This window comes from Anopheles arabiensis, chromosome 2 (assembly GCF_016920715.1).
Source record: "Anopheles arabiensis isolate DONGOLA chromosome 2, AaraD3, whole genome shotgun sequence".
Lineage (NCBI taxonomy): Eukaryota > Metazoa > Arthropoda > Insecta > Diptera > Culicidae > Anopheles > Anopheles arabiensis.
In genome coordinates, this window is record NC_053517.1 from 57,393,030 (window position 1) to 57,416,377 (window position 23,348).

Sequence of the window (23,348 nt, forward strand, 5' to 3'; positions counted from 1 at the left end):
TGTTTCATATTAACTTTTCATCTATTTTGCCTTTCTATCCTAAAAACATCATCCTTCCTCGCCATTCAATTTTTGGCTATGACTATATGTATAATTAATGAATGTATTTTTGTCTATTTAAATATGTTTGCATTTAACAATCGTCCAAAATACACAAGATATATTTTAGGATTTTTTTATAGTAAATATTATTATACGATTTTTTATAAAGTGTTTTATAGGTTGTATGAATTATATAAGGACAATTATCAATATATATTTTGTAAGATATCAAATTTTTTCCATAAATATTTTTTGCAGTTAATGATTGTTTTGAAAATACAAACCAAAATATGTTCACTTCACCATCCATGTTCTCAAAGGCGGCAAAAACAAAGGCGCCCGTAGCCATCTGCTTCGGAACTTTGGCCGTGTATTCGCAAAGTAGTTTATGAATCTAAATCAGCTGGCATCGTTTTTGGGCTGAGCTAGTAATTTGATATTTACATGAATTTGTAAATGTAATGTGTAGTGCCGGTAAGATTTTATGGAAAGGGTATTGTGATAGGCCCATTGCAATTGAATTCGTCTGCACTTTCGCCAAAAAAATGTACGGGCGCCTTTGTGGTGGTCTAAAAGAACATCAATAGTGAAATGGGAGGTGGGAGGAAAAAAATATCAGTTTATGATTACACTCTTGAACTATGCTTGAACTATGCTATACAATAGTAAATATTTAGATTCTGCTAATAATCATGTTTGAAATTTTGAGTCGCTTTTTTGATCGGATCAGTTTTGAACCTTTATTCACTAAATTGATACGACTCTCATGCCAATTTCAAATTACTTTTTCAAAATCTTACGTTCTTTCGTATGTATTTTCAAAACAATCTCCTTATACTTCTTCTTCTTCTATTTGACGTAAACGTTCTACGCGGACATGCCGGCCTATATAGGCTTTTGAGGCTAGATTCAGTATCAAGCAGCCGAATAGTCAGTCCTTGTCACGGGGGGACGGTCGATTTTATGCTTGAACCCATGACGAGTTCGAGTTGACGACTGTACTATGGAACCGTCCCTTTCACTACAATCGTAAATTGTTAAAAACGATATTTGTTTGATTTTTTTTGATACCTCAAATACTTCAATATTGATAATTATCTTAATAAAATTCATAAAATAAAAAAGTAATAATAACACTTTAAAAATCGTTAAAGAAATTGTTATAATTTTTTTCTAAAATATAATATAATATAACGTTATTTGTACTATATAAATAAAAAATATAGTATACAACACTTATTTTTCGATGTGTCTCTATAGTTATGGTACGACCCTTTTTTTTGTAGGTAATAGGTTATGTACTAAAAGTCCCCAATTTTTGACAAAAAAGAGATGGGAAACAGTATTTTGCCCAATTCATACATTCACTTCCACCTTGTAAGACAGAGCATGACAAAGTAATGACTTGATGTGAATATTTGACGCAACGAGGGTTTGTTTTGCTTTATGTAAAAGGAGGATGAATAAAAACATTTTTTTTTGTATAAGAACTAATGCCAAACAAACTGACATCACACACATATGGGATTGATAATTATGATCAATTATAATGCGATTCCTAATGAATTAGAAATCGCACTTAAACATACAGGTACAACGATAAAATTTTCGAAATGCATTTTAATATCGCAAAGCACTACAGCCTTTTCTTTCCATAGTTGGGAATGGTTTACAACAAATAAAAATTATAAGTTATTATAAACGTAGGACGTGATCGAATGCCATCCCAACCGTTCTCTTGTTGCATTGCCTATTGAGATGCGTAGTCCTAAGAATTTTTTAAAACATATATGGGCCTGAACGATCGCGTAGGTTGTAGCAGAAACATATTTGTAAAGCTATCCATAACTGTTTTGAATTTTTTCGAGCACCAGAATCCATCAAGTTAAAATGAAAATGTTGAAATAAAAACAACAAGTCCAAAACATAAACCCTGCAGACAGGCTTTGTTAAAATGTCCCTTGATCGCCTACAGTTTAAAGTGTTGGTCCGGTCTAGTGTCAACTTGCTCTTTTTAATAACATGCCCGTCATGGGTTCCTGCCGTAAGCCCCGTATGGATCGTGCTCCTTCCTCACCATCATCCCCCCTCCCTCATAAGTAGAACTGATCCAGCTGCGGGGAACCAATAAGTCACAGCTCAGCTCATTAATAGCACAGACAGGCCTTCGTTCAACAACGGTTATTGCGCCAAAGAAGAAGTTTATTCCGTATCAATCAAAACAATAAAGTTAGTGGATTTTAGTTGAATTCATGCAATTTATTGATTTTTCTTTTTTATTTTTTGTATTTTTTGCTCTTATTCATATTACATTGTCATGTAGAAAAACAATACATCGAATCGATTTTTCTTTGTTCATCCTCACTTTTTGCACACACATATGCTATAGAATATTTTCACATTTCGTTCAAATCTATATTCTACGTCAGTTTACGTATTCCAAGTTATCATTTTCATTAGGTAGCACTCCCTATTTAGTTGCTCAATTTTGAGCAATAAAATGCTTGCCACATGCAGCCAGTCTTTCTAAACTAGCTTATTATTTAAGAAATATGACGTATGTCCGATTTGATAATGCCACATGTATAGATTCTTGGGGGTTCTTGAATGAGATCCAGAAGAATGTAACCGAAAGAATACAATTCAAGATAAGTTCACAAATGATTTTTTCGAAAAAAAAAATTATGTATCAGTTATGGCAAGAAAAAAAAAGTTTTAAACTGGCTATAATATAATTATATATATATATATATATATATATATATATATATATATATATATATATATATATATATATATATATATATATATATATATATATATATATATATATATATATATATATATATATATATATATATATATATATATATATACATATATATATATATATATATATATACTTATTTTTCTTTATGTATTTAAAGAAAAATTACTGGTTCGTATTACGTATTCCGTGTTCATGTTTTTTAACAACATACAGCATCACAAATATTATGTTTTTCATTCATTTCCGAAATTCATGCTGATTTGTTAGCTATTTTAGCTATTTTCATGATTCTGTCATTGCAGTCCATATTTTGTTTACATCCTAAGAATTTATCAAATTATATTAACAAAAAACAAAAACAGAAATGTGATGGAATTAAGTTACCAAAACTAATTTGACATATGGATAATACAAAACAATATTTGATTCACTTATTTATACTTGTTATTGTGTTTCACAACACCTCATTGTATATATATTGAATGACAAATTTTGAAAAAGTTAAAAACCAAACCAATATTTATTTTAGACAGTATTAAACAGTGGTAAGATGTTTAAAATGCATGTTGCTGATTTTTTGGCCAGCATCATTTTATTGCATTTGGTTATTGATGCGCTAATCGTTCTTACGTTTTAATGTGTATTTATATAAATATGCGTAAGTATGCATGTATTTATTTACTTTTTTCATTACGTATTAACAAATGGACAGATTTTCATTTACGTCATTAATATTCTTGAGGTGTACACACTGCGTAGAATGTTATGCACATGAATGACATGACATCACAGAAAATAAATTTAAAATGATAATGAAGCTGAATATTCACACTTGTAGACTTCATCAAATGGATCTGTTTGAGTGATGACAGGAAACATATTTTACTTTTATATTTTTTTTATTTTTCTTGTTTTTGTTTTGATGTTTTAAATTTTGTCTCAATTTGTTAAAGATAGTTTTACACATATTTTAGTATATAATGACGCATTTCTTAAATAATGTCTACATGTTAATTACGTATATGGTGAGCGTTTTTAAACGCTTTGTTGTCACTGTTACTTTCTAATCGGAGTAAAACAAACGCACGAACGAGCGCTGAAAAATATGTTAATTGCATCTGACTGATATTTAATCGCGGTTATACTGTTCATTCGATTATCTCCCAAATACAACATCTGAATTAAAATTATTTTTAGAGTTCAAATTCTAGACTTACACTTAAATAAGAAACAAAACAAAAACTATGAAAAATATGAGGACGGGCGTCACGTTAGACAACAATATAATAGTAGTATGCTGTAGGAAAGGTGATTATGTTCAACTTGAGTATTTTTTGAAATTTAAATTATATTTAAAAAATTAAATACAAATACACTCAAGCAAATATTCATTAAATTCATTAATTTACATACTTCAAACGTTGCAACTGTAACTGAAAAATGTTTTAGATTTATGTTCTAGTCCATCCTATGACTTTTACTAAGTCTTGAAGAAGCTTAAGCATATTGCGGCTATATATTAGCATTTATAAAAAAATACGTTGGACACTGGTTAACATATAAGGAAAATTGTTTCGATAAGGAAAAAGGGATTGGTGGTATTAAATCATTACCAGAACACATCATGATGATCATCCTCACGGAAGGAATCGCAAAAAATAATTATTAATTTCTTACAAACTAGTACGTATCATTTGTTTCTATCTTATCATTATACACCTATCGATTGACGAGTTCTATGTTAAGTTACGTCCTGTTTTGTTTCGTTACAGCGTTTTAAATTGAAGTGTTGTTTTCTCCATAAACTACACTTATTTATGTAACTTAGCTGAATGGAAAAATATATGGAGACAAACTTTGTTGATTGTTGTTAGAACTTATTGTTTCTAACCAAATGTGGGTTTACGATGCAGCTCTCCACTATTGTTTATCTGAAGATGACTTTTACTTGTTATGCTCTTTGATTGTGCCTATCGTATTCATTTGCTCAAATGTTAGGGCAAAGACGGTCAAAAGATATATTTTGATTATCTATAATGTTTACATTAAAAATGCTATTTTCCGATTCTGTGGGATGTTCCGTGTCATCTATGCGCTGTGCTGTTTTTCCTGCAGCTGGTGGATAACCATTCAAATGAAGTTGGATTAAAAGCAATAGCATAGGTAAGTCTCCATATCTCGTTTCCTTTAGAGATATTGAAGTCAATTTGTTTGTGACCAATGCCGCATTGTTCCAATTACAGTGTTTTTACTAAGCGTTGAATACTTATCCGCCATTTTTAATCCAGTTGAAAGTTGAAATGTGTAGACAGGACAGAGTAGCGTTGTTTGATTGGACAGCAATTTGAATGTATCTTTGTTCTTAACTCATCCAGTCATTGGTAGTATTCAAGTTTGTGCTGTACATTGCATAAATGTCGTTCGTATATGACAAGTAAGTGTCAAGAAGACCAATCAAATAATCATAACATATGACAGGTACATTAATGGAATAATGAAAAGAAAGAGAAGAAAAAAGAAAATTTTGAAAATTAACTGCTGCAAATTTGGTAAACAAAAAGTGATCCGTCAGCTGTTAGTATTTTCAGGAACGAGTATTTTGAGAAGTATAAATGATTCAATATTGTGTTTAAAACAATTACTTAAATTAATAAGACATTTAGCCATCCAATGCTTTAAAAAACTTCCTTGAACATAAGACGTTGTATAAATCAAAACTGAAGATGTGCTTTAAAATAATGATCCATTATTTAAACACTTTTATGTGATTATGCAAAAAACTCTAATCCCATCGTTTGTTATGTTGCATAACCTGGAAGAGAGAAATTAATGTATCATGGGAAAGAATATTTAGTTGTATACATTTGATAATCGCGTTTTAATTATTAAAGTTTACTTGGCCATAAAAAAATTAAGCAGAAAACAAAAGTAAAGTAAAATTGAAAAGAATTATTTTAAGAGTTAATAAGAATCAAACCAGCAGAGGAAAATGAATTTATTAAAAATATAATAAGGTTGAAAACACTCTGACGCTTGTTCGAGAGAAAGCAGTAAGAATATGGTAAATACTGATTTCAGTTTTACAATACGTTAGAGTATCGATACTTCAAACTATATCAATGTAAATTATGTAAAATACATCTTAACTGATTACAATTCAAAAACAATTTTATCATGTCGCCATGCCGTGTATACTAAAATAAAGAGTATCGCTCTGCTGCATTGTGTGGCGTGCAAATACAAAACAGACCATCTTCTTCTTGAAAGGAAGCAAATTAGGAAGGACCAAAACATACTGAAATTTATGTCAGGTACTAAACCAAAAACAAAAGATTCTATTGAAATAAGCTATAGTTTGAATAGGTTTAGCATTGAACTATACTAACTGCTTTAAGGATGTCTTGATTCGTTTTATTATCCAGACCTCCCATCATACTGAGATTTCCTCCAACTCCGACTCCCATTCCACCAAGCCCAAGTTTCAGATCATTTTGCGAAACGATTGAAGGATGATGCAGGTGGCTTCCAAGGTTTCCAGAACTACCACCGCTTCCTGCACCACCACTTCCACCAGTTCCTCCACCAGTTCCACCCCCGTTACTGGTTTGTTGAGAGCCAACAACGGTGTGTTCTTGTTGAGCCTGTTTTTGGCTGTGATGCTGTTGGGCGGATTTTAGCGATTCGTTCTTCATTTTGTCTTGTTCCTCACGCTCGCGGCGAGCCTGTTATTGTGAAATGGGAATATTGATTTAATTTTAAATGTTTTATAAGACTTGCTATAAAAATCGTTAAAACGAAGTGCTTTCACTTGGTTGTTTGACTTTGAACATGCACAGGGATATAACGTACCTGTTCGTTGATTTCCTTGACTGCACGAAGTTCTTTCTTTAATTTCATTCGACGGTTTTGAAACCAGATTTTTATCTGTCGCTCTGTTAAACAGAGGGCATGCGCAATTTCGATTCTTCGTCGGCGGGTTAGATAATGGTTGAAATGGAATTCCTTCTCAAGTTCAAGCGTCTGAAACCGAGTGTAGGTTTGACGACCGCGCCGGCGTGGACATCCGTTAGGTCCTGGAACAGAAGAAATTTGCTGAGGATTTTTTTATGTTTCCCTTAAACATACAGAGGAACCCCGCATAGTGAGTTTAATTCGTTCCAGTGTTTCACTCGTAATACGAAAAACTCATTATGCGGGAGGCTCTTTGCCTTATAATTTTTATGAAGATTGAAATATTTTTGTAGGGCCGCAAATGTGCCGGTAAGATGGGTATATAAACGTGGATAAAAACAAATAAAATCTATAATCCTAATCATTGAGAAGATATTTGTAGTGCAAAATTTCTCTGTCATTATTATTGATCCATTTTGTTGGAGAAGTATAAGAACTAAAATTTCAACAATAGTTTTTTTGATTCGTGTCGGAACCTGCAAGACTTTTTCACAAAATGAGCCAGTTTCATAAAACGAAACTCCTCCGAGTGTCCGAAAACTCCTTCATGAACAACTAGACCCCGAAAAGCAGATTAAAAACATTCATCACACATTTTTACCACACACTTTTTAGTACGGCACTTTTCTTCCGTGCAATAAATGTATATTTAATTATGCTTATAATGCAAACTCTCATTTACCTGAGCGAAAATATACAATAAAGAAATGCTCAATGCTAATCTATCGTGATCTTGATTTCACATCGACATCGAAAAGTATACAATGAACACAAATGACATTGCTCACTGCACTGCTATATCACTTGACTTTACTCGTACGTTTAGTGACGTATTTATTGAGCATTTATGTACATCTATATTATACTTTCTGGTGTGTCAAATGATATATCTATTACAGTTCGTACAATTATTTCCGAACAAAAACAATCAAATTGCATAATGCATAATGTTAATGCAATAACTAGATAATTATAACAATAAAGAATAAATTTCAGCCTATCGGTGAAACAATTTCATCATCCTAGTTTTATCCATATTACAGTTTCAGTCCACCATATTGTATTTTACCATTTGTATACAAAAAAAGATTGGTATTAACATATATATTTTGTTTTCTTTCGATCTGTTTGAAATGGGTTACAGTATTTTGAAATATAGTTTATATTAAAAAAAATTATAAATTAAAGATTAAAATGGAATAGTAATATTCAATAAAAAAAATATTTATGCTTCTGCCAAAAAAACTTCAATAATTTATGGCTAATCTGATCTAATATATTTATTTACATATTTACATATTTTTACGGCTGTAATCTAAACTAAATAATCTAAGCTAAAAATCCGAGACTTGGAAAATTTTTTGGCTTGTTGGTTTGTAAACTATATTTAAAATAGCTGGCTAGAATCTCAGCACCCCCCCCCTCCCCCTCCAATTTATCATTAAATGTTGGCACCATGAATGTGTGGTCTTATCCAAAACATTTAACTTCTAACTCATCAATATATCAGTTACACGTATTTAATAACACAGGGTAACAATATATCAGTTTTAGCCATACCTTTTAATTATCATTTTAGTGACCGTTTACACTACATTTGCCGTAAAAAAACCTGATATTAGATTGTCATAATATTTCATCAAAATTAATTTCTTGTGGCATAAAGCATATGACTTGTGTCTTTTAAAACTACCTCTATAGAAATATTTGGAAAAAAGTAAATTCCGGTAAAAATTTTCCGATCAACCTTGAGCCTCACCATAACATGATACTTTAGCATGAAATGGTCTATATTCTAATTTAACAGTCTCATTATACGTTCAAGAGACCTAAATATCAGGTACAAATAATGCATTGAATAAGAATAATAATACTTCATCTGTAGTTTCATTGTATAGGGCAGAATGGTTCGTAATATATGTTGAATGAAAATAGGTACTTTGGCAATATTCTTAAACACTTATTAATTAACTAAAGATGGCTGCTTTCACACCTTGATACATAGCACACGGTGTATTCCTTGCGTGATAGAGACAGAGACAGTATTTTCAACACCAAATTCAACACCACGTTGGCCTAAAATGTTTCCTGTTGTACATCGCTTCTCAAGCATGGCTTCGTGAAGTTTGGGTCGACAGGGAGGGGAGTTTTGTAAGCCTGGATTTCCCCACTGATGATGAAATATGACGACCGTAAATTGTTGACATTCCACTATCATTGAGACTACAGGGAATTGCCTTGAAATGTTTAACCCCTCGAATAAAAGAGCTTGGCTAGCGGTAAAGAACTGTGAAGGAGAAAGTTCAGTATTTTACTCTAGGAAATGTTCCATAGCAAAAAAGCCCTAGAATCATAGAGATTTGGTTGGAGAAGTATTTATTTATGACTGTCTGATATTAAATTCTATCGGCAATCGAGTTCATCGGCGAAAGTGACGATTCCTTACGGCCTTCAACGGTTGATGAAGTCATACCATACCCCGCTCTGCATTTTTTTCAATATTTATTGAAAACACATATACACCGTACATATACATATACATATACATATACATATACATATACATATACATATACATATACATATACATATACATATACATATACATATACATATACATATACATATACATATACATATACATATACATATACATATACATATACATATACATATACATATACATATACATACATACATATACATATACATATACATATACATATACATATACATATACATATACATATACATATACATATACATATACATATACATATACATATACATATACATATACATATACATATACATATACATATACATATACATATACATATACATATACATATACATATACATATACATATACATATACATATACATATACATATACATATACATATACATATACATATACATATACATATACATATACATATACATATACATATACATATACATATACATATACATATACAACGTAAAACCAAGGATAATAATGAAATCCCTTGCGGATCTCTGAGTTTGATGATGAGATGAGACATATTACTGATTGATCACTATAAAAACATTTAAAAATAATCTGTTATTATAAAACAAGTGTGATTAATTCACCGTTTTAAGGAAACAATAGTTGATTATAATTTTTTTTAACAAAAATTTTATACAAATTGTACTCACTTAGTACCTTTCCATTCTGAACCGCATTGTTTAACGCTTGCAAGTTCAAAATCTGTCACGTATCGTAATAAATCACAATACATTTTCAGTTCTGCACATAATTTTCAACGTTTCAAGCTGGACTGAGTTTGACTGTTCTTCTTAGGGTGTTGAAAATCATGTAAAAGAACGACAAATTTATTGTGATGTAAATGGAATATGTGTTGGTGTAGAAAAACATATCACACTGTACAGACAGAAACAACAAAATAGGTACAGCAATATTGCTGATGTCATACATTTTTTACCTACCAACGCTTAGTTACGCTCCTGATTCTAGTGAGTTGTCGTAAAACAGTGTTAGTTATTACGCGCCTACTATGCACCATAAGTCAAACATTCATTCCATACGCATCAAAAATACCTCTAAAAACGATCTGTTTACACGCTAGCAAAGCAGCACAAATATATTTAATTATTTCCAAGCATAGAAATTATACATTTGCTGAGCAACATATTCATTGTCATCCATACCTCTACGTATAGAAATTCTAGTATGAACATAAAACCACGTTTTCACATTGTTGACCGAATAATAGTCACAATAATATTCCGATTATTGTCAATCATAGTCCTAACAGTCACATGCATTTGAATGTAGCGTTGCATATTTTTATGATCATTTTTGAGACTTACGAGCTGGTGTAAGGAAATGAGTATGAAATGTGTGCATGTCAGAAATTTGACTACGAACTGGCAACAATAATTCTACAATACAACGATAATACGAAAAACTTCCCCCACAATCCAGACAATCGTTGTTAAAAAATTTCTCACCAATATCGTTGCTCCAGTAATACTAAGCACATTGGTGTAAAGTTCCTCTGTACTTGTATTTCTTGCACGTGTACTGCTTGTTTTGAACTCCTTTGTAAAGCATTTTCTTGAATATCAATACATTTTAGTTAAGCAATACGGCCAAAGCCGTTCTTTCTGAATAAAAAAAAATCAATACATTTGTGACAGCGATAACATCAGTGTACTTTTTGTTTCTCGTTTCTCTTAATTTTTCTAATCTATTAAACATAAAATTTTCCACAGAATTTTCCATCCGTCCTTATTACTGTAAGAATATTTAACAAAACAATTTCGATTGAAAACTTTGTTATAGCCTCAAAACAGAGTTTTTTTGACATACAATAAAAAAAACAACATGTTTTTGTATCCTTAGCATTTCCAACGCAGAACTCTTATCGAATATTTTAGTCATTGTTTAAAATGGTATTGCAATGGGTTGAGGAATCAACAGACGTTCTTACTTTTTTATCATTTTTTATCGTTTATTACTTTTTAGAGAATGTATTTCCAAGCTATAGAGTAAATACTATATAGCTATAGAGCTAAGCTATAGAGCCGGTTTCGTCCGGTACAGTCGTCAACTCGTACGACTTAACAACATGCCCGTCATAGGTTCAAGCCCCAATTGACAAAAAAACAAAAAATTGACCGTGCTGCCATACGTAGAGCTGACTATCCTGCTATGGGGGGTAATCCAAAAGTCATTGAAAGCCAACGCCACAAGTGGTACAGGTAGGCCTTTGACTGGCAACTATTGTTGAACCAAAGGAAGAAGAGGAAAAAGAAGAGTAAATGCTGTTATAAAAGGGAACGTTACAATTTAAAGTCACTAGAACGACCTATTTACATCTTTAACTCTAGCTGTAATGACTGTTTCCCCCATTTGTTTGGGGTTGTCGAATCGAGAAATAGTGTCACGAAATTTTTAACATAATTGTATTTTGTACAATAAATAAAATAGGCAACACAATGTTTTAATGATTCTACACAGATGGGAACTCGAATTATGAAACAACTATTTTATCCATTTTGTTTCTCAATGTTTCACACGATGTATAGCAAAGAAGAAATCATATACCATAGAAAAACGAGTACATATACAATTATGTATTTGTGAAACTTACACTCATCAAATAATTATCACACAGCATAACTTTTGATAATCTTTGATTATCTGTCACAGCTACAATTGTAAATATTGGTTTATAGTAGCAAGTATAAGAAAAAAAATATTTTGTACAGTGCAAAATCTAGTAGTTGATTGTTTTATATTATGGAAAGGAAACTAATTGTAATTTTAATTGTTTATTTCTCGTGCAATGTCGCACTTTATATCGCATTTGAATCTTTAAATCAAAAACAAAAACTAGCAGATATTATTTTCAAACGAATGAAAAAAAAACCATAAATATTTTTTTTATTAAATAACTATATTAAACAAATGTTTGGTGCCTTCTTGATAACCCACTTTACCAACACAAAATATATTTCAAAAAAAAATTCTTCATTTGCTGCATGCTTTCAATGTAAACGCAATCCATTTTTCTTTGCACCCTTGGTAAAGGAGCTTGTACGTTCTCCCGGAAAACCAATGTCGCAATAGCACAAAGCCGTCAAATTTATTGGAATATTTCTTGTGACATTAAGTAAATCTAATGAAAGGGGCTGCTCTACCGTTGTCATGCTCTTCCGTTGAACCAGCAGTTGAATACGTGATCAACAAAGAAATGAATTAGCATTTATATTAAATTAAACGTTAACGTCAAACTATACGTTAACTTCAAAAAGTCTGTCGAACAAGAAGAATTCAATACTATGCAATGCTTAAACTTTTTTTCATGAGCAATATCACCGTCGGCAATGATGTTATGGTATGGAGATCTCCGCTTAATGTTATATGAAAGTTTTTTTTCTCATTGAACATTTAGTAGCACCATCATGCAAAAAAAATTAATGTATACAATAGACGTGATATACAATTTGATGGTACATATATTCAGTTGCAGTATTTTTTAGTGCAAAGCTGAATACTATCCGATGGTGGGTTCACTATAAATTAATTTGCGAAAATCTGCTTAACCTATCACAATTACAGAACACTTTAAAACCCCATTTTATCGTTGCAAGGAACATACCGGAAGATTTAAGTACAGTCAGTAGAGTCGTAGCACACTTGTAAAATAAGCGATTGTGCAGAAGAAAACATAAAAAAGAATGAGTGCTTTCGTACGACAAGACAGAAGTTATTTCATTTTTCTTTGTTAACTACGTTAAATTACAGTTGCTATTGCAACAAAAAGCTATTTTCACACACAGACTAGTCCTGGTAGCGCTAGTCGCTAATCACTAGACAGACTAGTGGACTAGTAGCACTAGTCCAAAAACTGGAAAAGAGAAACAAAACAAACTATTACCGTGAATGAACAATGTTATTTCCCCTGTTTGTAAAAGAAAATCATTATATTTTGACTGTGTATTATACGTTGCTTCGTTAGTGGGAACAAGTTTATTTTATTTGAAAGGTGTACCAACTGTGCGTGTTATTACAAATAATCAACGTTGGGTATTCCATATCTAAATATTTATCATTCGATTCCAGACGTAGTGACGACCGATGATTTCCAGTGCTTAATTATCGTAAGTGTACATATACTCTTTGGCTCATGGGATGTAGGAATAATTTATTATAGCTTCATCGTAAACATATAAAACAAAACGATGTTAACAACAAGTATACGATCAACGATAGACTGCGAAAGAATAGATGAAAAAGTACATTCAATCGCAGTTGATCTTTATGGAAGTGATGAACAACACTTTTAAATATCAGAAATATATGAATATCAGGTGTACATTCAAATTGAACTTCTTCTTCTTCTTTGGCTCAACAACCGATGTCGGTCAAGGCCTGCCTGTACCCATTTGTGGGCTTGGCTTTCAGTGACTAATTGATTCCCCCCCATAGCAGGATAGTCAATCCTACGTATGGCGGCACGGTCTATTTGGGGATTGAACTCATGACGGGCATGTTGTTTAGTCACACGAGCTGACGACTGTACTACGAGACCGGCTTACAAATTATCTTATGAAACTATATGAAACTTAAAGTAAGCCATCGCATGCCACAGAATGTAGAAGAAGTTACATTTATTAACATGTTGTGATTGCAAAAAGTGTAGCTTTTTTATAAAAACAGCTCTCAGCTACCTATAACAAATTGTTTGACTGGATCTATTTCCTTACATAAATCACTCAAAATCGTAGTAGCTGTTCAAAAGATAGCCATGGCAATTATCATTCCATCACGCAACGCCCGAGAAACCGCTGTAAAACGACGCAATTGTACGTCGGACAGGATTCGAGCATTCAAAACCATGAATAAAACAAACTAACAAAGAAATGCAAGTAAAGTCAACGATAGCAACAAGGATGAAAAAGGAGAGCAAACTTATCATCAGTAAAAATCTGATTTGGGCGTGGCATTATAACATACATTGGACACATCACACATTTCCTGAAAGGTGTATAGATTTAAAAAAAACAAGATAACAAAGAGAAGAAAGATTGTCAAATAAAATCGCTTATTTTACCTCAATATAACCTAACATCGATTGATCTAGGACGAGAAAAACGGAAAAAACCAAATGAGCATAATTCTTTAATAATTGTGAAAGGATATTTCTCCCACACTATTATTTTCCTTTTGATAATCTTGGTAACACTTATTTCAAGAAACAAATGTATTTGTTTACGAAAGAGGAAAAATCATTCAATTTTTATGTACAAATAAAAACAAGTATTATTATTATTTATTTTGATTCATAAGCAAATTTATTAAAAACGAATCAAAACAAAACAATCCATGCGGCCGTTAAGGTCGTTCGTGATGAATAAAAAAATTTAACAATAAATGAGACTAGATCGAAATCATATTCAATACATAAATTACAAATGTAATGTGGAAACTGATATATCATTGTAAAATCTTACACCTTTACATTTCTGGCCTTTTCTTTAAAATCCTAAAAAAAATGAAAGTAAAAATAATTTAAAGCGTTTTTCTACACTTTTTTCAACTTCCATAATTTTCTATTGTAAAAATTCCAAAATAAGAATATTTTTGAAGCTCAGCTTCTGTTCATCCCAATAGAATCACCACAACTATCGATTTATTTTCATGCGCATGCGACGAAATGACACACACTCACATAAGATAAAATTAAAAGGGCCACCACAAATTTTACCCACCGCTTTCGAATGTGCTCACAATTTTCACCACTCACGACGTCTTGCATTCACAAAAAAATGTCACCATGTTACAGGAGTTTTCAAGTCTTTTTCCAATATAAACCACGGAACGTTTTTCAACAACATCTTCATATTGTGTATCCATCACAGTAATTTTTAAGTTTCCACATGATTTTCTAATCATCACAAAGAACTGTCAACCGCAGCTCAGCTTTTGACGTGATTAATATAATATGAAATAACTGAACAGTTATTGGATTTTTTGTTGAATATGATGAATATAACTGAATCTCCAAAGCTGTAAGTTAAAATTATCAGCAGTTTAATTTAAAGAAAATGTTCAGATAAATTACATAAATGATAATATTATCTCCATGATTGCCCGGTCCACGAACACGATACTGAACTCGATTGGATTCTTTTTAACATTCATTAAATTAGGGTAAGATAAAATGTCTCCGCTTGCGAGATGATTTTAAACACAACACAAAAACTGTGAAACACAGCCCAATTTGTGTCTCGATGTATCTTGTGAATTAGTGAATTAAGAGAGTGTTCAGCAAGTGTATTGAGAGCATCCAGCTTTCGACTGCGTTTGATAGTTTTTTTGTGATTTATTTTATGTGAAAGAATTGAAATTATAAAATATTCAAACGACACTTCAATTTTCCCTCTAATCTGATTATTTTTACTCAAGCAATGTCTGTAATTTTTGAAAACTAACCTATAACTTTAATCTTGAGCCAAACAAGATGATCCAAAATGGCTTTTTCCCGCTTTTTTGTTATTGTTTTTTAGTTCAAGAAATAACGAGCCCCTAAAATATCTGGTGTTATGCTATGATGTTATAAATCAATAACGTCCATAACAAAAACAGCTTCTTATGATAAAATTGTACAATTTCAATAGTTTTAATCACGTTTGCTGAACTTGATTCTTTTCTTTGAATCTTCATAATACCGCATTATGTATTTTTTAAGTTCCAAACATATTTATCTTGATATCTGCATCTGGTCAATATAACTTACCTGCAAAATCGCCGCAGACTACCCGATCAAAAGGATTGCTCATCCAATCTGGAAGTATAGCAAGTGAACATTGTAGTAATGTTAAGATTTGAGATGTTTTTGTATGCCGAGATTATTATTTTTAATTAGTATTTACAGCTTTAATGTAATTAATAATTTTAATTAGTATTTACAGCATGTGTTTTTCTAAACAGCAAAGCATGAAACCAATCAAACTATTTATTGCTTTACAAAAATAAACAAACATTCTCCTTGTTTGTTAAAATCAACACTTTTCAAACCAACTTGTTTTCTTATTTCTAACATCCAATTGTAATTATCACTCAAAGCATAATGGAATGATGGAATGATTTTATGCCCACATTTAACGTTTATCTTGTACAAATGTATCTCCTTACTTCATTATTTATTATTTATTATTTTTCATGCATGTATTTGTTAACAGTCTGTAATAATTGATCGGTTTCAATGTCTACTCGAAGTATGAATTGCTGAATGTAACATAAAATATACAGATACAGAATATACAGATTTCTACGTGATATCAAATAAAATCATACCATCCCATATTATAAAAAAAGTAAAACAAACATGAAAAAGTTTGCTCCGTGCATAAAAAAAATCTTTAAGTCCATTACAACAAAAATCACCCGTCCCGCTGGGTAGAAATTGACGTAAGTAAAAACCTTGCGTGTGAAATTAGACTCCTTATATCGCCAGCGCAGAAGAAAGGCATTCCTGACAATAATTTCAAAGGTATACCGAACTTCAGCGAGCCATCAAGAGAAACCAATCCAGAATCTCTTTATTTTTTGGAAGGTCAATCCTTTCAAACCAGCTTTGGTTAGAATATTGAATAACCCGTCGATTGCTTCCTGTGGTGTTACCACTTTCTAACTGCAGTAACAACTGATCCAGGACAGCTTTTCGAGATGCTTTGTCCTTGGCAAAGAGAAAGCGATGTATACGTTAGAGTTTATCAATCTACATAGTCCCGTACAGGAGAGCTAGGGTTATCTATGCCGACGCATTCCGGACCATTAAAAGGCCAAACTTGGTTCGAATCACATAGGATCATACTTCTATTGCTAGGACTGATTTTGTGGTATTGCGGAATAAATATATTTAGAAAGACACCATGCCTGCATAAGAAGTTAAGGCCAAGAAAACAAAAAAAGCTCGAAAATATTTTCATGTAAGGACATTTGTTAACATAATTTCTAATATATAACTTAGCTGGTGCGCATGGTCTTTCCTTAATTACAGGCAAGTTGCGTATGGTTGCATATTATTGCTGTTTAGATATGCCATTACATGGTTTTTGGCATCTTGCATAGCACAGCATTACACAACTTTTACGATCAAGGGAAATACTTTTGGATTGACTGTTGTACTAAGATAATGTTAAAATGCATATACCCGTGAAAACAAATGTAGGGTATCTGTATTCCAGTATTCCAGTAGTCGGCAGTGTACTTGTTTTCGGCAGGATAACTAAAAACGTGTAATTACGCAAAAACGCGTTTAAAATAGTCTCCACACATATTTTTCAAAACGAGATATGCTCATTTGTTATTCATATACGAAGTATCACATCATTTCCTTTCATATTTTCCAAAATATCAAACAAAGCGATCAAACAAATGTGTAGAGTTCACATTTATCGGCAGATTTGCTGCCAGCCAATAGTTCGGCAGGTTTCGTTATTAAGAGTACCAGAACAGTAAACCAATGAAAGTGTGGTTTTTATGAAAGTTTCTATGGTTGTCGAATTTATTCTAGCTCGTTAGGAATTTTAAAATCAGAAAAAAAACAAGTAATTATTCACTTTAAATACTGCCGAAAATAGATACCCTGTAAATAATTATTTTCGACACTTCAATGTCGTCGGCTTCCTCAGAAACTTGAAACAATAACACACTTTTGATTTTGCTGCATAATCATTTAAAACACGATTAGAACACTACAATGCGTATGTTGACACATAAAACCACATTTCTTGTATCAAATATCACCAATTTCACTATAAATTATCCAATAACATGTGAGTAAAATAATAATTTGTGAGCCAGTACTCTATTTCCGACAGACTGTCTCTTTTCTTCAAAACCTTCTTTGTTTGTAACTCACATCAAATAAACTGTAAAAACTGCCAACAAAATGACCAAAATGGGCAAAATTAAATAAATAACATATGTAAAGTACTTTTAACACTAATTTTAGGAAAGTGAGATTGTAAAACTATTTCAAACATTTTTGCCTGCCTATTTGCATTAATTAAAACATTTTCCGACCCGTATTTCCGTTGCCGAAAATAGGAGCACAACCTGCCGAAAATAGGACCAAACTGCCGAAAATGGGAACAAAAACAGTGATTGTATTTTCACGAATATCTCTAAAAAAGACATTTAAATCGGCAAATAAAAAATAGCACAACATAATAAGATAGTTTATCGTTCAAAATAATGTCACTTTCATGAAAAACAATGAAAATTGTATGCGTTCCAGCAGTTTTAGTGAAACTGCTGCACAAACCTGCCCAATACTGGTACATTTACACTGTTTCTGAACAAATAAAGAATAAAAAAAAAAACATTTTGATGATATGCTTTACGTTATATGTACATAACTGTTGTACTGGGAAATTTAGTATTTGATATCTTATGGTCGTGAAAGCGTTAATTGAAAAAATAATACTTCAAATCGCTAGATCAATTTTGACCCGCCAATTAGAAAAAATATTGCCACAAATCTAGCCTGTTCTAAATTATTTTAGTCAATTCCATCTATCTCCATTTTTGTCATTATCTAACCCCAGGCTATTAATCCTAGCTACAGTTTCTTTACATTTTTGTTAAATAATTTATCAGCAATCGTAATATCCTTTTTCATTGTCCTAGAAACTGAAATGTATCTTTAGTCAAAATATAGGTTATTTCTTTAAAAATGAAATAAATTGAAATATCGTTCATTCATGCTTGACAAAAGGCTCAATAATAAAACCAAGCTCGTCATAAACTAAGGAATTAAGGATCGCTTATGGGACTGAAGAATATGAATGATTAAAAAAATAATTTTAATTCAACTAAACTTCACCGGCTGCATATCGCATTGGATGAACAATAATTTCTTGTGTGTCATCTAGTCTGATAAATTCATGCATCGATCTGTTATGCAAGACTCAAATATAAATGAAATGGTTTAAAGTTCGATAATAGCTACTAACAGATAATAGAATACGTATTTGAAGGCTGAACTACTTTTTTCGCTTTCGCTCTTTCTTTCATTGGTATCCCACGCGTATCTAATATTGAAATCGTCTGCATTTGCTAAAAGCCGTTTACAAGCTCCTGCATAGCGGTCTAAGAAATCAAGTATGGTGAAGTGAGTGGGTGCAGGTCAGAAACATTATCAGATAACAATTACATTCTTTAACTGTGCATGTATCAATCCAAAACATTCGGGTTTTACTAAAGTTTACGGAACGGTTTGAACTGATTTGATCAGTTTGAACCGTTGATTTATTTAATCGATGGTGGATATTGCAAGAAATTGTTTGCAGATTTTTTTACACGTTTTGATTGATATGTTTATAAAACGTGAAAAAAATGTTTTCATATATGCATTATGAAAATATGTTCACAAATTACTAGTTTTAGTCCTTCAAAAAGCTGTAGAGTTGTGTCTTTTTTAAATAGCTAAGAAAGTTATGTCCGCCATTAAGGCCGGAATAACAGACTGGCAGACGAAGGCGCGAGATCGCGAGCGGTTTCGGACACTCCTGAAGCAGGCCCAGACTGAAAAGCGGTTGTAGCGCCGGATAAGTAAGTAAGTAAATGAAAGTTATTTCTGTAAAATTATTGTAAGGTATGTATATAAACAGATCACTAAAATATACTTTACTGCAAATAACCTAAATCTACAAAAGTGGCTTTGTAACTCTGTTATGGCTTCAAATGCTTGGTAACAGTCATAATAATAGTTTAAAATAAAAACCCCATAAAAACGCTACCATGAAAAAATATTTTACTTAAATAATACATTCACTGCTTGAATATCTCTCTTCTGGATCTCAACAGAATTGAAAAATATGGCTGTGCATAAAGGTATGGTAGGGAAGTAGTAATAAGCTTAAATAAAAATAAATTGATGCATATAAGGTTAACATATTTCATACTTTCTTAACCGTACTAATAATTTTGTTAAGTTTCTTATTTGCAACACTTTTCCGAGACTCAAAACTTTTTTTAATACTAACCTGTACTGGCAAACTTCTGAAGAGCTGATTGCGATGCTACACAGGACAGCAGATCATTCAATTTATCGTGGATAACATAAAACAGAGTACATGGAATAGAAATATGTAAGAGTGAGAACTAATCTGATGGTACTATGTATATAGTATATGAATATTTTATATTATATAGGCGATTCGATTTTTACTGTAGCGTGTAAACACCTAAAGTTTTGTTGTACTGCATTTTTATGAATAAACATTCATTCACATTTTTGGAGTATCGAATCAATAAGTTCAAAAAGTAAAATATAAACGAATAAACGATATAAACGAACTATATTGATTGGCCAATAAACAAAAAAAAAAATTTTTTAACCAAACGGAGCAAAAACTAAAACTATATCATTGCTCTGTTTTTAACACAATTATTTTAATGGCATAAAGTCAGCATAAAGTATAAAAATATTCATTACTCACCAGTAACCAGCCAAGGATGACGGGTTATATCAGGCAGACCAGACTGCGCACCACCGACGGATGAAGAAAGTTGGGAACAAGCTGACCCCAACGAGTCAACGCCGACTCCTGCCGACGCGGCAGAAACCGCAGCTGCCTGTTGGTAAAACTGTGCAATACTGGCGCTACCAGGGACTCCCATCGGAGGATAGCTATTCATTACACTATCGGTATACCTACTACTGAAAAAAGCAATATATATATTTTTTTGTTTTCGTTTGGTAAATCTGTTAAACGTTGAACTCATTTATTAAAATTCTATTTGTTACCTGCACGATTTATCATCTAAACCAGAGAATCCTGGCATGGTCGAGTAGCTAGTGTGTGTAGTCGGATGATTTGAAACAAATGGATACATTTTGCTGGTTGGTGGTGAATTTGGGCTGTCCTCACTACCAGTAGTCAATGGACTGCCTTCCGAGTTGGGTGTTTGCGACACTGTCGAGTTCGAGTTGGAAATTGATTGTGATGAAATCTGAGAGCTAATAAACGGCTGGAACTGAGCGTATTTTGGTAACATGCTATCGATTATGAACTTTGACATGACCGCATCACCTGTAGTACACCAAGGGCGCACGGTTGTGATTAAGGTCGGAAAACAGATCTAGATTTTTCAAGCTGTATTATAAACAAATCCGACGATTTGATGATTAATCCTGTAGGCTATCGTCTTGAAGTAAGGGCAAGTTCAGTTAAGCTGAGACAAAAGTTTTAAAGGGGATTTGCAAGAGTTCAAGGTTAGTAAAAGGCCGATAGTTAGTATGAAGCATAACGTATATAAAACTGCATACTTACATCACTTGAGCAACACACAGTCCCTTTTAAACAAGGACGCTTGTATCTTCGTTTAAAGCTATTTATTTAATAATCACAATTTACGCAAAACGTTATTATAGACGGTTTTCTGGCGGTTTAACATTATTAGTTTGATGCTTTTTGTGCACTAGAATAACGATTGCGCTATTAGTATCCTAAATATCATAAAGAAAACATATTGCGGTATCGACACATTTGTTTTACACTTTTATGTTTTCATTGATTAATTTTCCTTGTTACACTGTACGTGATTGATTTTTTCTTGATATCAAACCGCCTACGTTAGAACTATAATCACACGATTTTTTAACCATCCGAAACACTTGCCGAAATACACTTGAAACCAAGTTACATTCAATTGCACAATATGTGTAAAAACTTCATCGCACTGATTTGAACATCTTTTTTCACATCTTTTACATATTTTCAATTATGTGCACTGGTATTTTCTTTGAGTAGGCTCATAGTTGATTCCCATTTACTGTCACAGAAAATTTGTTTTCACCATTAACCTATTGAAAGCAACCTCGATTTTTTCATGGATTCAAATGTGTATAGATCAAATTACTGACCGAAGATAATACTGTGCTTTGTTTAACTTGTAAACAAATAGTCACTTTTATCGATATAGAGCAAAAACAAAATCGAAAAACAATGCGACGGTAGGTGACTTTCCTATACACGGCAATTTATTGATGGCTATTTTAGTAAACGCGGAAATGCTTGTCTTTATTCGTTCAGACGCCCACCCGAACACACGCCTGTCAATAAGTGTTGCTTTATTTTTACTGTTATTAATATTATAATAATAAAAATACGATCTTAGAAGTCCGAAGTTGTTTACGTTATGACAAGTAGTTCGTTTATGACACAATACAAAAGTTTCGCATATAACAACGCAAAGCGCAAGGAAAACCAGTGCGAGAAATGAAGATGGCTTCTTCTCTGTCATGAGAGAGCGAGCGAAACAAATTGATATTTTAAACCAATCTGTAGTATTGTGTAAGAGAGAACATGGAGGTTGGACGTGTTTACTCTTTCTAACCAGTATTATTTCCCGTTGCTATTTCACTTTTTCGTACATTTCCACTCAAAAAGATAAGTCATCTCGTTCTCTTTAGTGGCACTCTTTCGATGTATCGGACAATTTTCCCCTTTGAGGAGTATATGGCACTCGGTGTGAAAGGCACTCACCATATGAGCGACTCCAAGCCTAATTTCACCCTTCAAAACAATTATTAAAACACGCAGTATGATAAGCGTATTTCAATAATTTTAATACTCGTTGGGTTTTGGATATCATAATTTTTGTTTTGTTTTCATTACTCATTTGACGAATACAACTCACTTAATTCACAAAGGAAAATAATTGTTTCTCAATTGCATGTTTATTGAAAGGTACTGTGCACATGCTACTTAACGGTTTCGCGACAGTAAGACGTATGATGGATAGAGATTGTGGTCACAGTGACCAACACGACAAATTTAATCGGAATTGCTTGTTGGTTGCTCGCCGACCAACTTCGCATATCCCTTTCACACCCATTTTTTGTATCCGATATAGACCTTGAGATACTGAATGGCGGTAACTGGCCTAGCTCACAGAACATTTCATAGGAACTGGGAATTGTTGCTCGTCATCCCACTCACCAACGAGAGGATTGGACGTTTACAAAGATCGTTTTTCGAGCACCGGTGTGTTCGTTTTTACTGAATCTTG

The 23,348-nt window shown here is 32.4% G+C and overlaps 1 protein-coding gene across 4 annotated transcripts; it reads right to left on the bottom strand.

Annotated features, from left to right (window-relative positions):
- Positions 1–2,942: 2,942 nt before the first annotated feature.
- LOC120898703 (homeobox protein abdominal-A homolog) lies at positions 2,943–22,928 on the bottom strand. 4 transcript variants are annotated; one of them, XM_040304897.1, is made up of 9 exons: positions 22,473–22,490; positions 21,608–21,755; positions 21,082–21,250; positions 20,774–20,994; positions 20,318–20,353; positions 16,060–16,107; positions 6,662–6,885; positions 6,199–6,534; positions 2,943–5,624 (listed from the first exon to the last, which is right to left on the bottom strand). In XM_040304897.1, exons 3-9 carry the CDS (start codon positions 21,168–21,170, stop codon positions 5,595–5,597), a joined length of 984 nt encoding a protein of 327 aa, XP_040160831.1. In that variant the 5' UTR covers positions 21,171–21,250; positions 21,608–21,755; positions 22,473–22,490; the 3' UTR covers positions 2,943–5,594. The 4 variants fall into 4 exon arrangements, with proteins under 4 accessions (XP_040160831.1, XP_040160832.1, XP_040160833.1 ...); XM_040304898.1 differs by having other exon boundaries at positions 20,774–20,991; positions 21,608–22,928; XM_040304899.1 differs by having other exon boundaries at positions 2,944–5,211; positions 21,608–22,922.
- Between the last annotated feature and the right edge of the window lie 420 nt (positions 22,929–23,348).

What these genes read in the sequence shown, in the direction of transcription:
- LOC120898703 (XM_040304897.1), bottom strand. Translation starts at nt 21,170, where the DNA reads ATGTATCCATTTGTTTCAAATCATCCGACTACACACACTAGCTACTCG. An exon ending in TTAGATGATAAATCGTGCAG is followed by an intron (nt 20,995 to 21,081) that starts GTAACAAATAGA and finishes TGCTTTTTTCAG; the next exon opens with TAGTAGGTATACCGATAGTG. An exon ending in ATCAAGACATCCTTAAAGCA is followed by an intron (nt 5,625 to 6,198) that starts GTTAGTATAGTT and finishes TCTCTCTTCCAG; the next exon opens with GTTATGCAACATAACAAACG.